At 45.9% G+C, this 19,057-nt stretch overlaps 1 protein-coding gene across 1 annotated transcript in view; it reads left to right on the top strand.

Annotated features, from left to right (window-relative positions):
- Window positions 1-210: 210 nt before the first annotated feature.
- Window positions 211-19,057, top strand: part of LOC115799872 (phenylalanine--tRNA ligase, mitochondrial-like) — a 59,389-nt gene continuing 40,542 nt past the window's right edge. Inside the window, exons 1-3 of the mRNA XM_030757173.1 lie at window positions 211-526; window positions 3,723-3,883; window positions 10,419-10,576. Of these exons, the coding sequence (XP_030613033.1) occupies window positions 211-526; window positions 3,723-3,883; window positions 10,419-10,576 (635 nt within the window). The remainder of the gene's footprint in view (window positions 527-3,722; window positions 3,884-10,418; window positions 10,577-19,057) is intronic.

Raw genomic sequence — 19,057 nt, forward strand, 5'->3', positions numbered from 1 at the left:
TTACAGCAATCATGGAAGCCAGACGATGAAGGAAAAGCAATTATTTCTCTGAATTTGTTTCTGCTCTCTTTTTCCTCCTCTAAAGCCCCGACACTCACGCCCACCACGACGGAGCAGGCTCAGCTCCAGCTGCCTTTGATTAGCAAGAACAGTAAAGCCCACGCAGTTTAAAGAGGCTCACGACAAACTGTAAGGTTCAGAGAGTGCACGATGTCTCAGAGGTCGACTCGTCGTGCGAATATTACCAACCAAAGCGATGATGGCTGTAACCGCTGCCGTAACACCGAGTCGCTCAATCGGGCACTGATTTCAGCATCCACGCCCGCCCCCGCAGCGCCACGACCGCCCGACACACCAGGAGCCGACGGGGTCAGGCAGCTGTACTCTACACACTGCTCAGTTTACACCCAGGTCACACCTGCTGGAGTGCTGCAGAGCAACAAACAGCAACTTCAGTCCATCCGGCTGCCCTCAAGGAATCACATAGAGGCAGGAGAGAGCTTTCCATCAATACCTGAGGAGGAGAGTGTGTGTGTCTGTGTGTGTGTGTGTGTGTGTGTGTGTGGGTGTGTGTGTGTGTGGGGGGGGGGGGGGGGTCTCATCAGGTTGTAAAGATTTATTGACAACATTAAGTTGAAGTCCTGAATAATAGAGAGGAGTCGACTGAAGTAACACACACACACACACACACACACACACATGCCTTCCTGTTAAGGTGAGGACTGGATCAGATGTCCCCACAGAGCAGGACTGTGGTCTTTATAAAGGGAAAGTGGACCGGAGTGTTTTCACTCAGGAGGATCCCAGCTGAGCTCGGCCACTGAGGATGAAAACGGGGCAGGAAGGCTGCAGCCACGCAGGCCTAGGACCTCCTCACAAACAGGTCGCTGGGATAAAACGCATTTTCCCCGACAGGCTGGCGAGCGGAGGTTGGAGAGAGTGTCTGGTTGGAAAGAAGGTGCTGCACCAGAAGCGTCACAGAAGCCTGTGGTGCTTTGGTCTCTAGCAGACTGCAGGGGTCACCCATAATGCCGACCTTTCTGCACACACTCTCCAACCACTTTTCAATCGTACTAAACTTGAAAACGTTCCTCTTCAGAATAAAAGCTGTGCCGCTTTTACTCTGAAGGTGAACGGTCTCTGTTTTCAGTGGTGCTCCTCACAGTTTAACTGGTGCCGCACTCTGTCTGTGAATGATTTCACCTGGCAACAGCCGGCAACCTCCAGCAACCTCCAGCAACCAGGGGTCATCGCCTGGTCTGCGGTCCTGTGACTGAGGCCTTATTTCCTAAAACAAAGCCAAATAAGTTCCAGCATCACGTTCTTTGATTTGAAGGCACAAAGTTAAAGTCAGTGAGACGTGTTATTGATCAAATGTTCCAGTTTTAGAGCCTCAGGATGGTTTTGGCTGCTCAAACGCCTTCTAAACATCCGCTCAGTGCTGAGCTCTGTTCTTTGGGTAAATTGATCCCGATGTGCACAGACCTTCATTTGTTTCTCACACTCACAGGTAGTGAAACCTGCACCACCCCGATCACATACCTGCTGCGCCGTGTTTGATTGAATGCAGAATGCTAACCCCTGCAGGGCTTTAAGTGGGATAGTGGAAGTGACTTATCACCAGTGTATGACCCAGAGGTGGTGTAGATGGGGTCAGTGTGCCCTCAGTGTGGATGGATGCTGCTGACCGCTGCACCAGCTGCTTCTCTGTGCTGTTAAAGTGGTGTGAAGCTGTTTATCACCTTTAGCCTGGAAAAAGAGTTTGTTGCTCTATAAAAAAGCCCTCCGTAAAGCTAGGACATCTTACTACTCATCATTAATTGAAGAAAATAAGAACAACCCCAGGTTTGTTTTCAGCACTGTAGCCAGGCTGACAAAGAGTCAGAGCTCTGTAGAGCTGAGTATTCCTTTCACGTTAACTAGTAGTGACTTCATGGATTTCTTTACAAATAAAATTTTAGACATTAGAGAAAAAATTATTCATAACCATCTCAAAGATTATTCTTCATGTTCGGCTGCTTTCAGCACTGCTGGTAATTGTTTAGACTCTTTTGCTCCAGTTGATCTTTCAGAGTTAACTTCAATAGTTACTTCCTCCAAACCAGCAACATGTTTATTAGATCCCATTCCTACTAGACTGTTCAAAGAAGTCTTTCCAATTATTGATGCTTCAATCTTAAAAATGATCAATCAGTCTTTATTAGTTGGCTGTGTACCACAGACCTTCAAGGTGGCTGTAATTAAACCTCTGCTTAAAAAGCCATCAGTGACCCAGCTGTCTTAGCTAATTATAGGCCAATCTCCAACCTTCCTTTTCTCTCAAAGATTCTTGAAAGAGTAGTTGTAAAACAGCTAACTGATCATCTGCAGAGGAACGGTTTATTTGAAGAGTTTCAGTCAGGTTTCAGAATTCATCACAGTACAGAAACAGCATTAGTGAAGGTTACCAATGATCTTCTTAGAGCCTCTGACAGTGGACTCATCTCTGTTCTTGTCCTGTTGGACCTCAGTGCAACTTTGATACTGTTGACCATAACATTTTATTACAGAGATTAGAGCTTGCTATAGGTATTAAAGGTACTGCACTGCAGTGGTTTGAGTCATATTTATCTAATAGACTCCAGTTTGTTCATGTAAATGGGGAGTCTTCTTCACACACTAAGGTTAATTATGGAGTTCCACAGGGTTCTGTGCTAGGACCAATTTTATTTACATTATACATGCTTCCCTTAGGCAGTATTATTAGAAAGCACTGCATCAATTTTCATTGTTATGCAGATGATACTCAGCTTTACCTATCAATGAAGCCAGATGACACACATCAATTAGTTAAACTGCAGGAATGTCTTAAAGATATTAAGGCCTGGATGACCTCTAATTTCCTGCTTCTAAATTCAGATCAAACTGAAATTCTTGTTCTCGGCCCCACAAATCTTAGAAACATGGTGTCTAACCATATATTTACTCTGGATGGCATTACTTTGGCCTCCAGTAACACTGTGAGAAATCTTGGAGTCATTTTTGACCAGGATATGTCCTTCAATGCATATATTAAACAAATATGTAGGACCGCTTTTTTGCATTTGCGCAATATTTCTAAAATTAGAAACATCCTTTCTCAGAGTGATGCTGAAAAGCTAATTCATGCATTTATTACTTCTAGGCTGGATTATTGTAATTCATTATTATCAGGCTGTCCTAAAAGCTCCCTGAAAAGCCTTCAGCTGATCCAAAATGCTGCAGCTAGAGTACTGACAGGGACTAGAAAGAGAGAGCAGATTTCTCCCATATTGGCTTCTCTTCATTGGCTCCCTGTTAAATCTAGAATAGAATTTAAAATCCTTCTCCTCACATACAAGGTCTTGAATAATCAGGCACCATCTTATCTCAAAGACCTCATAGTACCATATCACCCCAACAGAGCACTTCACTCTCAGACTGCTGGCTTACTTGTGGTTCCTCGGATACTTAAGAGTAGAATGGGAGGCAGAGCCTTCAGCTTTCAGGCCCCTCTTCTGTGGAACCAGCTCCCAGCTTGGATTCAGGAGACAGACACCCTCTCTATTTTAAGATTAGGCTTAAAACTTTCCTTTATGATAAAGCTTATAGTTAGGGCTGGATCATTGGAGGCATTTGGTTTGTAGCTGCGTGAACACAGCCCTGCCTGCCTGAAGGGATTCGTCAGCTTGTGTGTTGATAGTTGGTTTTCTGTGTCTTTACAGCAGGGGCGGAGGACAAGCTGGGCTGGGCGTTCGGACTGGGCCTGGAGCGGCTGGCCATGGTCCTCTACGGCATCCCGGACATCCGGCTGTTCTGGAGTCGGGACGAACGCTTCCTCAAACAGTTCAGAGTGCAGGACGTCCACCAAGCCATCTGCTTCCAGGTACACGCTGACATCACACCTGAGAGGAAGAGGGTCACACCTCAGTGCAGCATCAGCTTTCAGCAGGCTGCCACACACTTTAAACTCCAAACGCACAAAACACACAAAACACCACCTCATCACAGATGCCCACTGTGAAGTTATGATTATGGTGTCCTTTCCTTTCCTTTCCTTTCCTTTCCTTTCCTCCTCCCCTCCCTTTCCTTTCCTTTCCTTTCCTTTCCTTTCCTTTCCTTTCCTTTCCTTTCCTTTCCTCCTCTCTTCCTGTTTACTCCTCTGTGCCGTCCTCTTGTTTCTCTGCTTCACTGAGTATTCAGTTAGCTCTCTCTCTGTCTCTCTCTCTCTCTTCAGATAAATCCACCTCCATCCACCAGCTCCCCGTGTGTGTGTGTGTGTGTGTGTGTGTGTGTGTGTGTGTGTGTGTGTGTGTGTGTGTGTGTGTGTGTGTGTGTGTGTGTGTGTGTGTGTGTGTGTGTGTGCTCACTCAGTTAGTTTACCTTCAAATGCAATAAGAAGTCCGAGTCTCTAATTATAAAAACAATCTTCTACATCATGACTTCATTCACATACACACTAATTAATTTCATGTTACACACCCACAGAATAAAAAGCTGCAAACAGATGTTTCACGTCTGATTTGTGGGCAGTGATAATTGACACGGAGTCGCACAGTTTTTTACTGTCGATCGTCCAATCACAAAGCAGCAGCAGCCCGCCCACCTATTACCACACAGCCCCCCCCACACACACACTTCACTTTTACACTCTCCCCTCCAGAGTGTTATCCTTGCTCTGTGTGTGTGTGTGTGTGTGTGTGTGTGTGTGTGCGTGAGTGTTCTGACCTCATGTATAAAACATTTTGACAGTGGGGGCTCACATCAGCCGGCACCAGTCACTTCCACTGACTCCACCAACATCACACACACACTGTTCACACACACACACACACACACAGACACACCCACACACACACACACACACACACAGACACACACACACACGGTTCACACAGCGGTTACTCTGTCCCCTCTAAAGGTGCTTTTTGTCAACTCTCGTCTTCACTAACGAAGAACATTTCAAGTGACTGTTGGAGGGCAAAGAGGAGAAGGGGGGGGCAGAAAAAGGATGGAGAGGAAACAAGGAATGAGGAACAAATGAGGCGAGAAACACAGGTAGGCCAGAGGAAAGAACCAGCTGAATACGTTCTATTAAATTAAGCTTATGAGAGAAAATAAGAGGAGGGAATAAAAAGTAAGGTGAAAGAAGGAGAGGGGTGACATTAGTGAGGACAAATGAGAGCCAAAACACAGTTTTAATGGGAAAAAGACACTGAAGTTTAGAAAGGGAGAAAAAAAGAAATGCTTCAAATAAATGAAGTGAAAAAGGAAACAGAGGGAAGACGGATGAACTGTGTCAGGAAAATAGGCAACAAAGGAAATTTAAATTACAAAAGAGGTTTGAGAGCGTAAAGTGAGGAGGGATTTCTGAGAGGAAGAACAAAAATGTTGGAAGATATCTAAAGTCAGAAAGAAAGAAGGGAGGAGGAAAGAGGGAGCAAGGAGAGGAGGATGCTGGAAGGGCAGACATGAAGCATTCACAACCCACTCTGCACACATCCACTCAGAAACATTCATTTCTTCCTTTCCAGCCAACCAATCACATACCTTCTAACTAACCAGCTAACCTCATCATCCAACAACCACCTGCCTAACAAACCAGCCACTCCACCAGCAAACTAAACACCCAGCTGATAAGAACCAGAGTATAGTCACCTTCCTACCAGCTAACAGATCACCTTTCTTTCTGCTAACCCAACCAAACCCAACCAAAGGCCAGCTGACCTCTTTATTGGACACACAGTATGGAGCAGAGTTTCCTTGAAGCTGGGACACAGACTTTGGTTGTCCTCTGTGTCCTTTCCTTTGTAACCTCACCTGAAGAGCCTTTTTGTTTGGTCTGAACACACTGAAGGTGAGAGGGGACGAGGAAAGGAAACCAGTGAGAAAATGACTAGCAAATAGACATTATAACCAACCTGCAGTGGCCTTCAATGGCAGTTAAACTGGATGTAACAATGAACACGTCATAATCAATGCAGAGTGGGAGGGGGGAGGAGCGACCCTGCTGTCCTCCTCACAGCCCTCTAAGTTTTATTGATGCACTCAGTTTCTCCAGAGGGGCCAGGGGAGCACGGCTCATCTCCTGCCCAGGGTCAGTTCACCTCTCCTGGGCCAAGACTCTCCACCTCTCCCCCAAGCCCTCACTGGCCCCCACATCCACAGGTAATCAACTGTGACCGCCCAGGGCCTAACAGGAAATAGGCTGCTTGGGTGTTGGTGTGTGCATGTTTGTATACACACACACACACACACAAAATGCTTCAGGGAGCTGTGCAGTGCTGCTAAACTATTATAGTGTAAACAGACTCCTCACCTCCCTCAGAAATATGTGGATACTTCCATCTTCTCACCTTCCACCTGCTCTGCCAAAGCCGTTCACTGAAGCTAAAATGATTTTAAAAATATCAAATCAGACTCAGTTCTTCTGCCTGAAGCTATTTTACTTCTGTCCTTTGGTTCAATTAAAATTATAAACCAGCTGAATAAGTGGAAGTGGAAGTGGAAGTGGATGGATGGATGGATGGATGGATGGATGGATGGATGGATGGATGGATGGATGGATGGATGGATGGATGGATGGATGGATGGATGGAGTCATGGATGGATAGATGGATGGATAGATGGATGATGGGTGGATGGATGGATGGAGTCATGGATGGATAGATGGATGATGGGTGGATGGAGTCATGGGTGGATCGATGGATGGGTGGATGGATGGATGAATGGATGGATGGAGTGATGGATGGATGGATGGATGGATGGGTGAATGGAAAATAAAAAGTCTTACATTACTTGCCGACTTACCTCAGTGACCACCCATCGTGGTTACATTGTCATGTTTATTAGCTATTTTCCAACCTGCATATCTACCATTCTGCCTATCTGACCAACAGCCCACCTACACAACCCTATCCAACCAAACAAGTAACTGCCCTCCTAGTCACCGAACAAATCAACCTACCAGCCATCTATTCTGCCTAACCAGTTGACCTACATAGCCAATCACCACCTACCTTAATACCTGACAAACTAATCACCAGCTGACCTTTCTCTCCTATCAATACTCTACAAATCCAGCAAACCAACCAACATTCAACAAGCTACCAACTAACCAATAACCCTTTTCTTCCTGACCACCCAACCCTTCACCTACAGTACCTACCTACCTTTCTACCTAACTACCTACCTACCTAACCAAACGAGTGCCCACCTATGCAACCAACCATTCACCTACCTACACAAACAATAAATCAGCTCCCTCTCATCTATACAACAAATCAGTTAATTACTTCTAACCTACATTCCTTCACAACCATCTATCTAGCAAACCAGCCAACCTATCTTAATCCACAACCGAAAAACTAATCACTAATTGACGTTTCTGTCCAACCAGTGACATACATAGCCAGCCAAGTAACCAATCACTACCTACCTTCCCCCTATCCATACAGTTATCTACAAAGTAAAGTACCGTATTTTCCGGAGTATAAGTCGCACTTTTTTTCAAAGTTTGGCTGGGGGTGCGACCTATACTCCGGAGCGACGTATATGTGACATTTATAACACATGAACCAAAATACTCCAGCCACTTGACATCTCCGTGAACTGCAGCTTTAAGGCAGTCTTGCGTAACCTGTGGGCGCAGTGGATGATGGATGGAGAGCACAGCTTAACGGCAACTGGGAGAATGCGCCACCCAACTTTCCTGGAAGTCATTGGATGGATCAAGAAAACATGGGCTTCAGTGACAACCAAACCATCCTGTTGGGATTCAGAAAGGCTGGAATAATTGGAACTGCAGCTGACGACGAGTCTGACTAACGCGACACAGAAGAGGAAGCGGCGCTTCGTCTACGGAGTGTACGGAATTGTTTAGAAGTGACACCGAGGATGAAGAATTCAATGGATTGATGGTTTGGTTAACTTGTTAGTATGTTCTTTATGCTATGGTTATCTGAATAACTTAATGTTACGTTAACATACCGAACACGTGTTCGTTGTGCGTCATGTAGCTGAATGTGCTACGTTAGCATAACGTAGGCGTAACTGTGTTCGTCCTGTTCTTTAATCCATTATTATTTTAAATTGCTGTTCAAGATGGAATTTCTGCTCTGGGTCTCGGATTCTATCAACCCCCCCCCCAAAAAGTGCGACTTATAGTCCAGTGCGACCTATATATGTTTTTTTCTTCTTTATTATGCATTTTTTGGCTGGTGCGACCTATACTCCGGAGCGACGTATAGTCCGAAAAATACGGTAATCTTTGACAGCCCATCAAACAAATTAACCAGCCGGCCAATCAGACTCCACTTCTTCACCTTTACCTTCAAACGTACCCGACCGTCAAGCCAGCTACAGAAAAAAAAAAAAAACATAAGTCCCTCTTTTGTTCAGACTTCGGTTTCAAAGATAAAAATGTAATAGTACCATGCAGATCGACAAATCTCAATAAGTAGCATTAAAACGGAGATCAAATTAAGGAAAGAGCAGTCAGGAGCAAGAATAACAGCAGCCTGCTTCTCCCTTTGTGTAAGTAAGTTATTCTGAGCATAATAAACAAGTGACAGATGATAGGAATCTCTCCTTCAGTCTGTCGCTGCATAAAACATCACATTTATTCTGTCGTCCTGATAAAGTTTTAATGTGTTATTGTCTTTGTGTTTTACTCTCTGCTGCACTTTCTGCTCTGTCTTCCTACAGTCTGCCTGTTTTTCTGTCACATTTCTTCTTCTCTTATTCTTTAGGCTTTTTTTGCCTCCCTTCTCCTTGAATCTGCACTTTCAGCTCATTTTTATTCACCTCATCTCTGTCTCTGCAGTTGATGTGCTGATTGCCTCTCAGTCCTCACATCTTTGTGTTTATGCTTGGTTTCCTTTGAAATTCTAATGAGTCTTGAGTCTAAATATCCCATAAACATACATGTACACAAAACTAATCAAATGTAGTACACAAAGAAAAAAATCAACATCTTTGAGGACCTTTAATAACTCAGTGTCTGAAATTAAAGTGTTATTCAGGGCCCCAGCAGCAGTCACAAATAACCTCAGCACATACACTGCTCAAAAAATGTAAGGAACACTTTGAAAACATCAGATCTCAGTGGGGGAAATATGCTGGATATCTGTACTGGTATGGACGGGTGAAAGGTGCCACGTCTTTGATGTAAATAAAAATAATCAACCTACAGAGGCTGAATTCAAACACCCCAAAAAATCAGAGTGATAATGATGCAGCAGCTGGAGCATTTAGCTGAAGTTTCACTGCAGTAACTCTAAATGGTCCTCAGTAGTTTGTGAGCCCCCACATGCTTGTATACAGGCTGACAGCATCAGGGCTCCTAATGAGACGATGGATGGAGTCCTGGAGGATCTCCTCCCAGATCATCACTGAGCTCCTGGACAGGCTGAGGGGCAGCAGTATACATTCATTAGAAAACGAAAGCCACAGCAAAGCAGCAGGAAACCAACACAGCTTTTATTCCACATTAGGGATGATTGAACTAAACTAAACCTCACAGCTAATACCAATATATACAGGGCGTACTGTGCAACTGTTTAGTGGACATTTCTCTGTTTGTTTGCACATTAATTATTATTCCATTATTTATATAAAATATAGTAATGCAAGACAATCAGTGACCTACCTCCTACCTATTCATCCACCCTCCTACCTACTTACACACCCAGCCTGCCTCTCTACCAACATGCTGACCAACTTACCTACCAATCTACCCATGCTAATAACCAACCACCTGCCTGCCTGCCTGCCGATGTAGACCAAAAACAATTAAGTACCCACCCACCTAAACACTCATCAAACCATCTGTCATGGTCCTGGGCTTTGGCCCAGTGGTTTTCCCAGCTGTTTCCACTTGTCCTCATTGCCCCTTGTGTGTGTATTGTCTGTATTTCTTGTCCTTTTTTGGTCTCCCTGTGCTGTATGTTTCACTGCTTCTTATTTTCCCTGGTTAGTTTATCTCTGGCACCCGTACAGCCAGATCAGCTACAGTTTGTTATTTCCTGTGTCTTTCCAAAATAAAGCTACGTTTAAGCTTCCATCTTGTCCTGCGAAGTGCACACAGCATCCTCTGACAGAATCTATGTACCTACCTACCTTACATGACTAACCAATTAACTACCCACCTCTGCAACCAACCAATTCTGTACCTACCACCATGGCTAATCAATTATGTACCTACACAACCAGCCTATTACCTGTCTGCCTACCTTTCTACATGACTAACCAATCACGTGCCTGCCTCCTTCTGTTGTCTCTTTTTTCAGGGGCTAATGATTGTCAAATTGAACCTTAATAAAGAAGTTACCATCAATAACTATATAATAATATAATAATGATAAAAGTTTACAGTTGAGACCCTTTTTAGATGAATTGTTAATCACTGGTTGTTTGTTCAGCCCCTCAGTAAGTACCCCCCACTCCACAACGACATCTCCTTCTGGCTGCCGGACAGCAGAGAGGGCTTCACCGAGAACGACTTCTACGAGCTGGTGCGCTCCATCGGAGGAGACCTGGTGGAGAAAGTGTCTCTGCTGGACGATTTCACTCACCCAAAGTAAGAAAACACCCTCAGAAACTGAGTCTGTCTCATTTATTTGTCACTGAGTCACAGTCACTTCATCTGTCTGCAACTGACAGGAGGAACCACCATCATGAACCGATGGATGTCCTTAATCCTGAATACACACACACACACACACACACACACACACTTTAGTTTGATCGGTAGAGCTGGTTGTGACGATCCACCCTCCTAATGCAGTTGGGTAAACAGATGTAGACACGTCAGTGTTGTGTATATAAGTGCTGATTGTGCAGCATGCAGCAGCAAGCTTGGCTTGCACAGAAGTTATTGCACAGGCACCTTAAAGTAAATACTGCTGAGGGTCGGGAACTGCTGGCTCTGAGGGAAGTCGGTACATTTTTCCACAGGTCATTGTGATGTGATTGGCTAAATTCCCTCCTTCCAATCAGAGTGCTGCTGGGATTCCCTGTGCTTCAGTAAACACCGGCCTGGAGTGATTAACAAGCCTTTGGCTGTTGGGGCCATTCAGGAGCCTGACCTCCAGTCTCATGCCTGTTGTTTTGGTTCATTTCTGATATGATGACCTTTGGGGGAGGGGGTCGGCTGGTTTCATCAGGTTTTTTTATTCACTGTAATTACGGCTGGATTTTCAGTTAACTGTACTAATCTGATGTCTATTTTTGATGTGCAGTGTTAGCATTAAAGCACCTCACTGTGAGCTTTGGGCTCCCCTCAGGTTTCTCTGTAGCTGCTCTAACCTGGACGGTCCTCATACTATGATACAGTGTTTCCAATCAGAGAACAGGTGCTTTTGGACACTTTCATAGTTTTCAACCTTTGGATGAAGTGTGCCTTTTTGTGCTCTGCAGGAACTAAGAACTGTCTTTTTTAGCTCCTGGTTCAGGGGAGGCACAGTCCAGCATGAGGAATATTGGATATTATAGAAGCCCTCTGACACCAGCTGGAACACAACACTGAGAAATCCACTGACAGGAGCGTCCAGGCTCTGCTGAGCCAGTGTGGAAAGAAATTCAACACAACTTTGACTCAAAGCTAAATCTACAACTCTTCTCAGCCACACACAGTGAAACAGTGTACGGAGAACATGGTGATCAGAAACACAGGGAAGTAAAAGACACGTAACAGAGCTGAGTTCATGTGTTTAACTGGGAGCTACCCACAGCCACAGAATCAGCAGTGACCCTAACGAGCTCCAGCTGGGATTCAAACCCAGGACCTTCCTGCTGTGAGGCCACAGTGCTAACCACTGCTGTGCTGCCTGCCGCAGACTGTTACATAAACCTGAAGAAGGAAAAGCTAAAACCTGCATTCTGTTTACTGGACAGCAGGGGGCGGCTGTTTTGGCTCCAGATATAATGTCTGTATTGGTGTCCCTGATGATGAGTTTATGTCTCAGCTGCTAGTTCGTTAATACGGAGGTCATTCTGTAAATGTCGGTCCTCTCAGAGCCAAAGTAGCGCCGAGGGCTTTACTGACGGGCGGCCGGCCTCTGAGCGCGCCTGTTTCTCAGCCATCGCAGCCTCAGGATTCACTGACCGGTGCACCACTGCACGGTGACTGTATTGCAGCAGGGCGGCGCCTGCACTGCTCAGGACTCGACTGCACCTGCTGCACCTGCTGCACCTGCTGCACCTCACAGACCGAAGGTCACTAAACATAGGCTCCGAAAAAATGGCTGCAGGAAAGCATCAAAATCAGAGAGCAGAGAGGGGTTAAAGGTCATTTTCTCTGTGGTGCTGCTAAAGGTTGATGGAAGAGTTTTAATTAAACACACACACACACACACCTACCTGTTAGTACAGTAAAGAGTGCCCGTTTGCTCTTAATGACGATGATATTTAACACACTCTATTGCTGACTCACACACACACACACACACACACACACACACACACACACACAGAGCTGTCCTTGGCGTACACCTTTGAGTCTGCAGTGCCTGCTGTTGACATCTCATTTTTTAGGATGTAGGGGTGTGTGTGTGTGTGTGTGTGTGTGTGTGTGTGTGTGTGTGTGTGTGTGTGTGTGTGTGTGTGTGTGTGTGTAAAGGGCAGCAGTAGGAGGTTGGTACCTCATGGCTGAGAACTCCTTTTCCACTTCACTGTAACACAGACACAGACACACACTTGCCTGACCTTGCATTAGTGTGTGTGCAGCGAGGCCCCTGCAGTGCGTAAAAGTGTCCTGCACTATTCATCTTTCAGCTTTTTAATGTCTTTTAAATACCGACCTTTTCCCCCACAGAGCGCACACACACTCACACGCACACACACACACACACGCACTCTTCACACTAATATCCAGTGACTTGTGGTTGTGCTGCTCGTGTGCAGAGGTGAGCGGCTCGCAGCTAAAGCCAGAGCAGCGTTTAGAGTGAGCTCTCAGAGTGAGTTCAGCTAAATGGCTGCAGACAGTGGATTAACTTACAGCTGCAGTGAACTCTCACAGACACATTCGAGCATTTGGTGCCAGAACGTGCAGAAAGAGCTGACCTTTGCAGACAGATGAAGCCATTAAATTAGCTGCAGGTCCATGTTTGTTTAACCTCCACGGCCACCGTGCAGCAGAGACGTTTTCATTTCAGAAAAACTCGCCTCTCTTTTCCTGTTTTCACACATGAAAAAATGTATTTTTCCACACAGACGTCCTCGTATGATCCATTATCAGCAATCCCCTCGCTCTTATTTAACCTGCTAGCTGCATCCACCTCCACCTTTGTGTTTCGCTCTCTGCTGGCCTCCTCACATCATCTCACTCAGCCACTCAGACTGAGGCAGGCCGTCCTTCTGCCGTCCCCGTTCTCCATGTCAGCAGAACTATGGCCGTCTGGTTGTGTGTTGCATCCAGAGAGGGGCACATGCAGTGTACTCACAGCAGTGGGTAGGTTCCCAAAAAGCTGATGCTCTGATCCTCTGGAGATGATTGGCTGACACTGAAAAACACCTGAGACTCCCCAGCCTGTAAAATCTGGAGTGTACATTTAATAGCAGGAGGCCGAATCAGTGGGTCAGCTTATAGTCATTTATTGAAGCTTTTTAATGACCCCTCTGACATGGTTCATTTACAGAATTAAAGAAAGGAAGGTTTTTGTTGGGGTGCACCGTGTGCTCAGCTTCACCATCACCCGTCAAAATGTTCCCGTGATGTGAAACCAAAGGTAGCTGATCACAGCAGCAGAGACTGTGGATGTGACACTTTCAGGAGTCTAAAGACACAGATTCAGTTTGCATGGAAGACTCCAGCTTGTCTGCAAACACTTGCCAAATACTTGTATGTAAGTATTGCAGAAAAGGTGGAGTCTTTCCTGTAGCAGCTGGAGGTCTCCAGGGGTCACGACCCATCTCTGCGCCTGTGTGATCAAGGCCTTCGTCTTCTGATGCAGGTTTTGTGCTGAAAGCGTCTCAAACGGGCTGTAAGATGAAGCCTAACACAGTCACTGTGATACAGTCTGCATTCCCAGATCATCAGACTGTTTCACCTGTTACTGCTGCTGCTCTCTAACACCCTGCTGCTAAGAGTCACGTTACCCACAGGTCTTCCCATTGGTTGGTTTCTACATATAAATCTGTGTTTGGAGGTTCTCCTTGAAAAATTATAACCTGTAAGGCCTTTAATATTCTCAAATGTTTTTCCAGAATCTGAACTGAACTGTGAAAAAAAAACTTATCTATGCTTCCTCCTTTTCCTGGAGCTGAAGCCGTCCGTTCTGTGGGGCGTTTGAGTGTGACTGGAACGGCCCTGCTGGTCAGTGTGAGTCGGTATTGCATCGTTGTTCACTCGGGTCTCTGAGATGTTCTGGTGACTCTACAATAGTCACATCTCTGTTGCCGTGTCGGCACGGTCGCTCTGGAACAGCAGATTTATTCTGAAATAAACACCTGCAGCTCTTCCTGTGCAGCTCAGCGTGGTCTGTGGGAACGGGGGGGGCCCTTCTTCTTTGTCCTAAACGTTGTGGCTGAGAGGATCCACAGATCACACTTAAATAACACAGGAAGTCTGAGGCTGTCCTCCAGAACAGGGCTTTTATTTTGATGCTGGCGTGGTGGGGACAGAGGGATGAAGTGTGCAGAGTCAGAGTGAAGCTGGGAGTGAGAGGTAAGAAGAGCTTTTGGGGGGGGTGCAATGCAGGTATTTTCTGCAGCACTAGTCTCTGAACTGATAACTGCAATTAGCTGTGTGAACTTTCTGTCATCATCATTAAGCTGCGAGGCCGGCGATGAGGACCGTTTAAAGATGGAGGAGAGCGGGGGGGCATCAGCAGAGAAAATGACAGCATGGGGGGGTGCAATGCAGGTATTTAAGGAGCAAATTCGAAAACTGAGGGCAAAAGTATGTGGACGCTTCCATGTTTTTAAAACATCAAACTCAAACCATCCAGGGTTTGAACCAGGATCCTTCAGGTATCCTGATGATTCCTGCTCTCTGTGTACACTTAGTCACAATAACCGGAGCAGGTAAGCTATTGGTAATTAATCATTGGGTTAGGGTTTAACATCAGCACTATCTCAGCAGGTGAGGGGCCGCTGTTAATATTTCATTCTGGATTTGATGCTGTTATTAAACAGGTCCATCAGTCTCATCAGCATCAGAGACACTCTGATGCATGTGTGTGATGACGTCCACGCAGTGAGGGGAAGCTTTAAAAGCTGGTGTGTTCACCTTCACCTGATCAGAGGCGAAGGAGGAACGAGGAGGCGAGCAAGCGGCTGAAGTCGAGTTACAGAAACATATTTCCATCAAGTCTGACATGTGTCGCCCTCCTTTTCTTCTCTGCATATTTGAATGAAGGCCAGCTTGAACCAAACAGCCTCACAGGCTCCGCCTCCCAGCTAATGGCTTTCTGTGACGTTATTGCCACTCACACTCAAACAGGTGCTGTCTTCACTTTGGATGACGACAGCACCTGTTTGAGACTTAAGGTGTGGTTTTAGGGCTGAAGCTAGAACTAGATTTAGGTTAGACTGAGGGTCAAAACACTTAAGAATACATTAATGTCAGTGGAGGAGAGCCTGCAGAGGTGGAGAGGGGCACAGGTGGAGGTATGCTCTGAAGAGAAGAATTAAAGGCAGTAGAAGCAAAACAGATTCCATGTGTGTGAATGAGAGTGAGACAGGTGGAGCTGCAAGGAGCAGAGGGAGTGAAGGTGGAAGAGTTTAAGTACCTGGGGTCACCCATCCAAAGAGAGGTGAAGGAGAGAGTGCAACAGGGTGGAGACGAGTGTCAGGGTGATCTGTGACAGAAGGAGAGTGGCCAGAGTGAAGGGGAAGGTGTAAAGATGGCAGTGAGAGCTGCTGTGATGGATGAGACATGGCTGTGACACAGAGACGGGAGGCCGAGCTGGAGATGCTCAGATTTTCACGGGGAGTGAGCAGGATGGACAGAACATCAGAGGGACAGCTCAGAGTCAGAGCGGCTGAGGTGGTTTGGGAGGTGAAGATACTGGAGCTCCAGGCAGGAGGAGACGAGGAAGACCTCAGAGGAGGTTCATGGATGAAGGACATGCAGAGGGTTTTAGTGTCAGAGGAGGCTGTTGGGAGAGAGGGAGATGGAGGCAGATGATCTGCTGTGGCGCCCCCTAAAGGCAGCAGCTGACTGTCCTCACAGAGACGTGTGTGCAGGAGAACCCCTTCTCCTCAGACATTGCACTGTTCTTACCCACACCCCCAATAACACCCCCACCTCACCTGAAGGTGGTTGGATGAAGACCCACAGTTCAGACATGCAAACGTGTCTCATTATTATAGTGCCTTTAAGAAGTGACCCTCTGAGATACCTGAGCTGTCTCTGTGCACTCACCTGTACAGCTGCATTAATGATGCAGGTGATCAAACCCCTGCAGTGTGTTTGAATGGATGGAGCAGAGAATGAGTGCACGGAGGGTGAAGGCTAAATTTGGATGCAAAGCTGGGAAAAGTCGGATGGGTTTCCTCGTTCAGTGATTTATGGAGCGTTTATTCTTTTCCCAGAGTAAAGTCTCTGAAAGACAAACTGAACATTTATTCTGTGTTAACGTCTTCACACACACACACCCCCACACCCCCCCAATCTCTCTGCTGTGATAGATCGCTGCTTTGCCTCTGCTGTCATTAGTCAGCATATTAAATTTTGCTAACAGCTCGAACTGGATCCAGAAAAAGTGATGAGGAAGCCGAGGCTGTTTGTTTCCGTCAGAAACACAAACCGGCCGTCAGAGACTCGCTCTACGCCGACCCGCCCGCATCACCTCAGACCAATCAGCTTTTAATAAGCGCCCCACCAATCGATGCTCGTCTGTCGCAGTGATTTACAATAAAGGTTTGTGACGGCGAGCTGAGAGGGTTTGACTCTCTCCCAGGAGGGGCTTTACCTTTACTCGATTATATTTACAAGAGGAGCAGACATTGATCAGCAGCAACACTGCAGCATGAACCCACCTGAGCACACACCTGCAGCAGCATATGAATCAATGTTAGTTATACATCAGAATAAACAGAATAAACCTTTTCCCAGTCTGAATATGATGACAGGAAATTCTTCATTAATCAAGGACACAAACAGCTCAGAGTGAGAAGTGTGAAGCAGTTTTATCCACAGAGAGAACCACCTGCTAACAGCTTCCCGACGAGCCTCTGCAGAACACACACACATGGGATTAAGGCGGAAACACTTCACATACTCACATCACTCACATCCTCACCATCCTCACCATCACTCACCATCCTCACCATCCTCACCATCAATCACAATCCTCACCATCACTCACCATCCTCTCTATCCTATCCATCCTCTCCATCCTCACCATCAATCACCATCCTCTCTATCCTATCCATCCTCTCCATCCTCACCATCCTCTCCATTCTGTCCATCCTCTCCATCCTCACCATCATCTCCATCCTCTCCAACCTCTCCATCAATCACCATCCTCTCCATTCTATCCATTCTCACCATCCTCACCATCATCTCCATCCTCTCCAACCTCTCCATCAATCACCATCCTCTCCATTCTATCCATCCTCACCGTCCTCACCATCAATCACAATCCTCACCATCACTCACCATCCTCTCTATTCTATCCATCCTCTCCATCCTCTCCATCAATCACCATCCTCTCCATTCTATCCATCCTCACCATCCTCACCATCAATCACAATCCTCACCATCACTCACCATCCTCTCTATTCTATCCATCCTCTCCATCCTCACCATCAATCACCGTCCTCACCATTCTATCCATCCTCTCCATCCTCACCATCAATCACCATCCTCTCCATCCTCACCATCCTCTCCATCAATCACCATCCTCTCCATTCTATCCATCCTCTCCATCCTCACCATCAATCACCATCCTCACCATCCTCTCCATCAATCATGACCATCAATCACCATCCTCTCCATCCTCACCATCCTCTCCATCAATCATGACCATCAATCACCATCCTCACCATCCTCACCATCCTCTCCATCCTCACCATCAATCACCATCCTCTCCATCAATCACCATCAATCACCATCCTCACCATCCTCTCCATCCTCACCATCAATCACCATCCTCTCCATCAATCACCATCAATCACCATCCTCTCCATCCTCACCATCAATCACCATCCTCTCCGTCAATCACCATCAATCACCATCCTCTCCATCCTCACCATCAATCACCATCCTCTCCATCCTCACCATCAATCACCATCCTCTCCGTCAATCACCATCAATCACCATCCTCACCATCCTCACCATCAATCACCATCACTCTCCGTCAATCACCATCAATCACCATCCTCTCCATCCTCACCATCAATCACCATCACTCTCCATCCTCACCATCAATCACCATCACTCTCCATCCTCACCATCAATCACCATCACTCACCATCCTCACCATCACTAACCTCTGCAGGTGAAATAGTACAAGAAACTCACCAACAGCCATTCACAACACAGTTTATTTAAGGTTGGATTATAACTAGCATCACACTTATTGTTCTAACACTGGATATGAACACGCATCCATTTATTATGAAACCACTCAAATTTAAAATGCTCTTTACAAATAATAATAATAATAATAATAAATACATATAATAATCATGCCAGCATATTATGGTATGCTTGATAAATTCAGAAACTTAAACCAGAGGCCACACAATCATTTCTCCAGTAAAGGTCATTTAATCCTCTTGCACTAAAATTGAGGAGCAGGTACATCAGTACAAATTCAGTCTGTCCTCTGCTCTGAGCCATTCTTACATGCACTTGAGCACATGAACAGGAAACAGGAAGACACATAAACAGGAAGTAACAGAAACACTGATGTCTTTCAGTGTTCCTCTTGGTGCAGTTTCTAAAGGTCTCTGAGTCAGATGGAAAGTTGATTTTGCACCTTACTATAGCTATAATTAAACACGACATTAGTCTGACCTCTCACTTCTATCAACCTTCAGGTACTACCGTATAGATATGAAACTCAGACAGGTCAAAGGAAGGTCACAGACATGAATCTTCACACTTCTG

Source organism: Archocentrus centrarchus, chromosome 20 (genome assembly GCF_007364275.1).
Source record: "Archocentrus centrarchus isolate MPI-CPG fArcCen1 chromosome 20, fArcCen1, whole genome shotgun sequence".
NCBI lineage: Eukaryota > Metazoa > Chordata > Actinopteri > Cichliformes > Cichlidae > Archocentrus > Archocentrus centrarchus.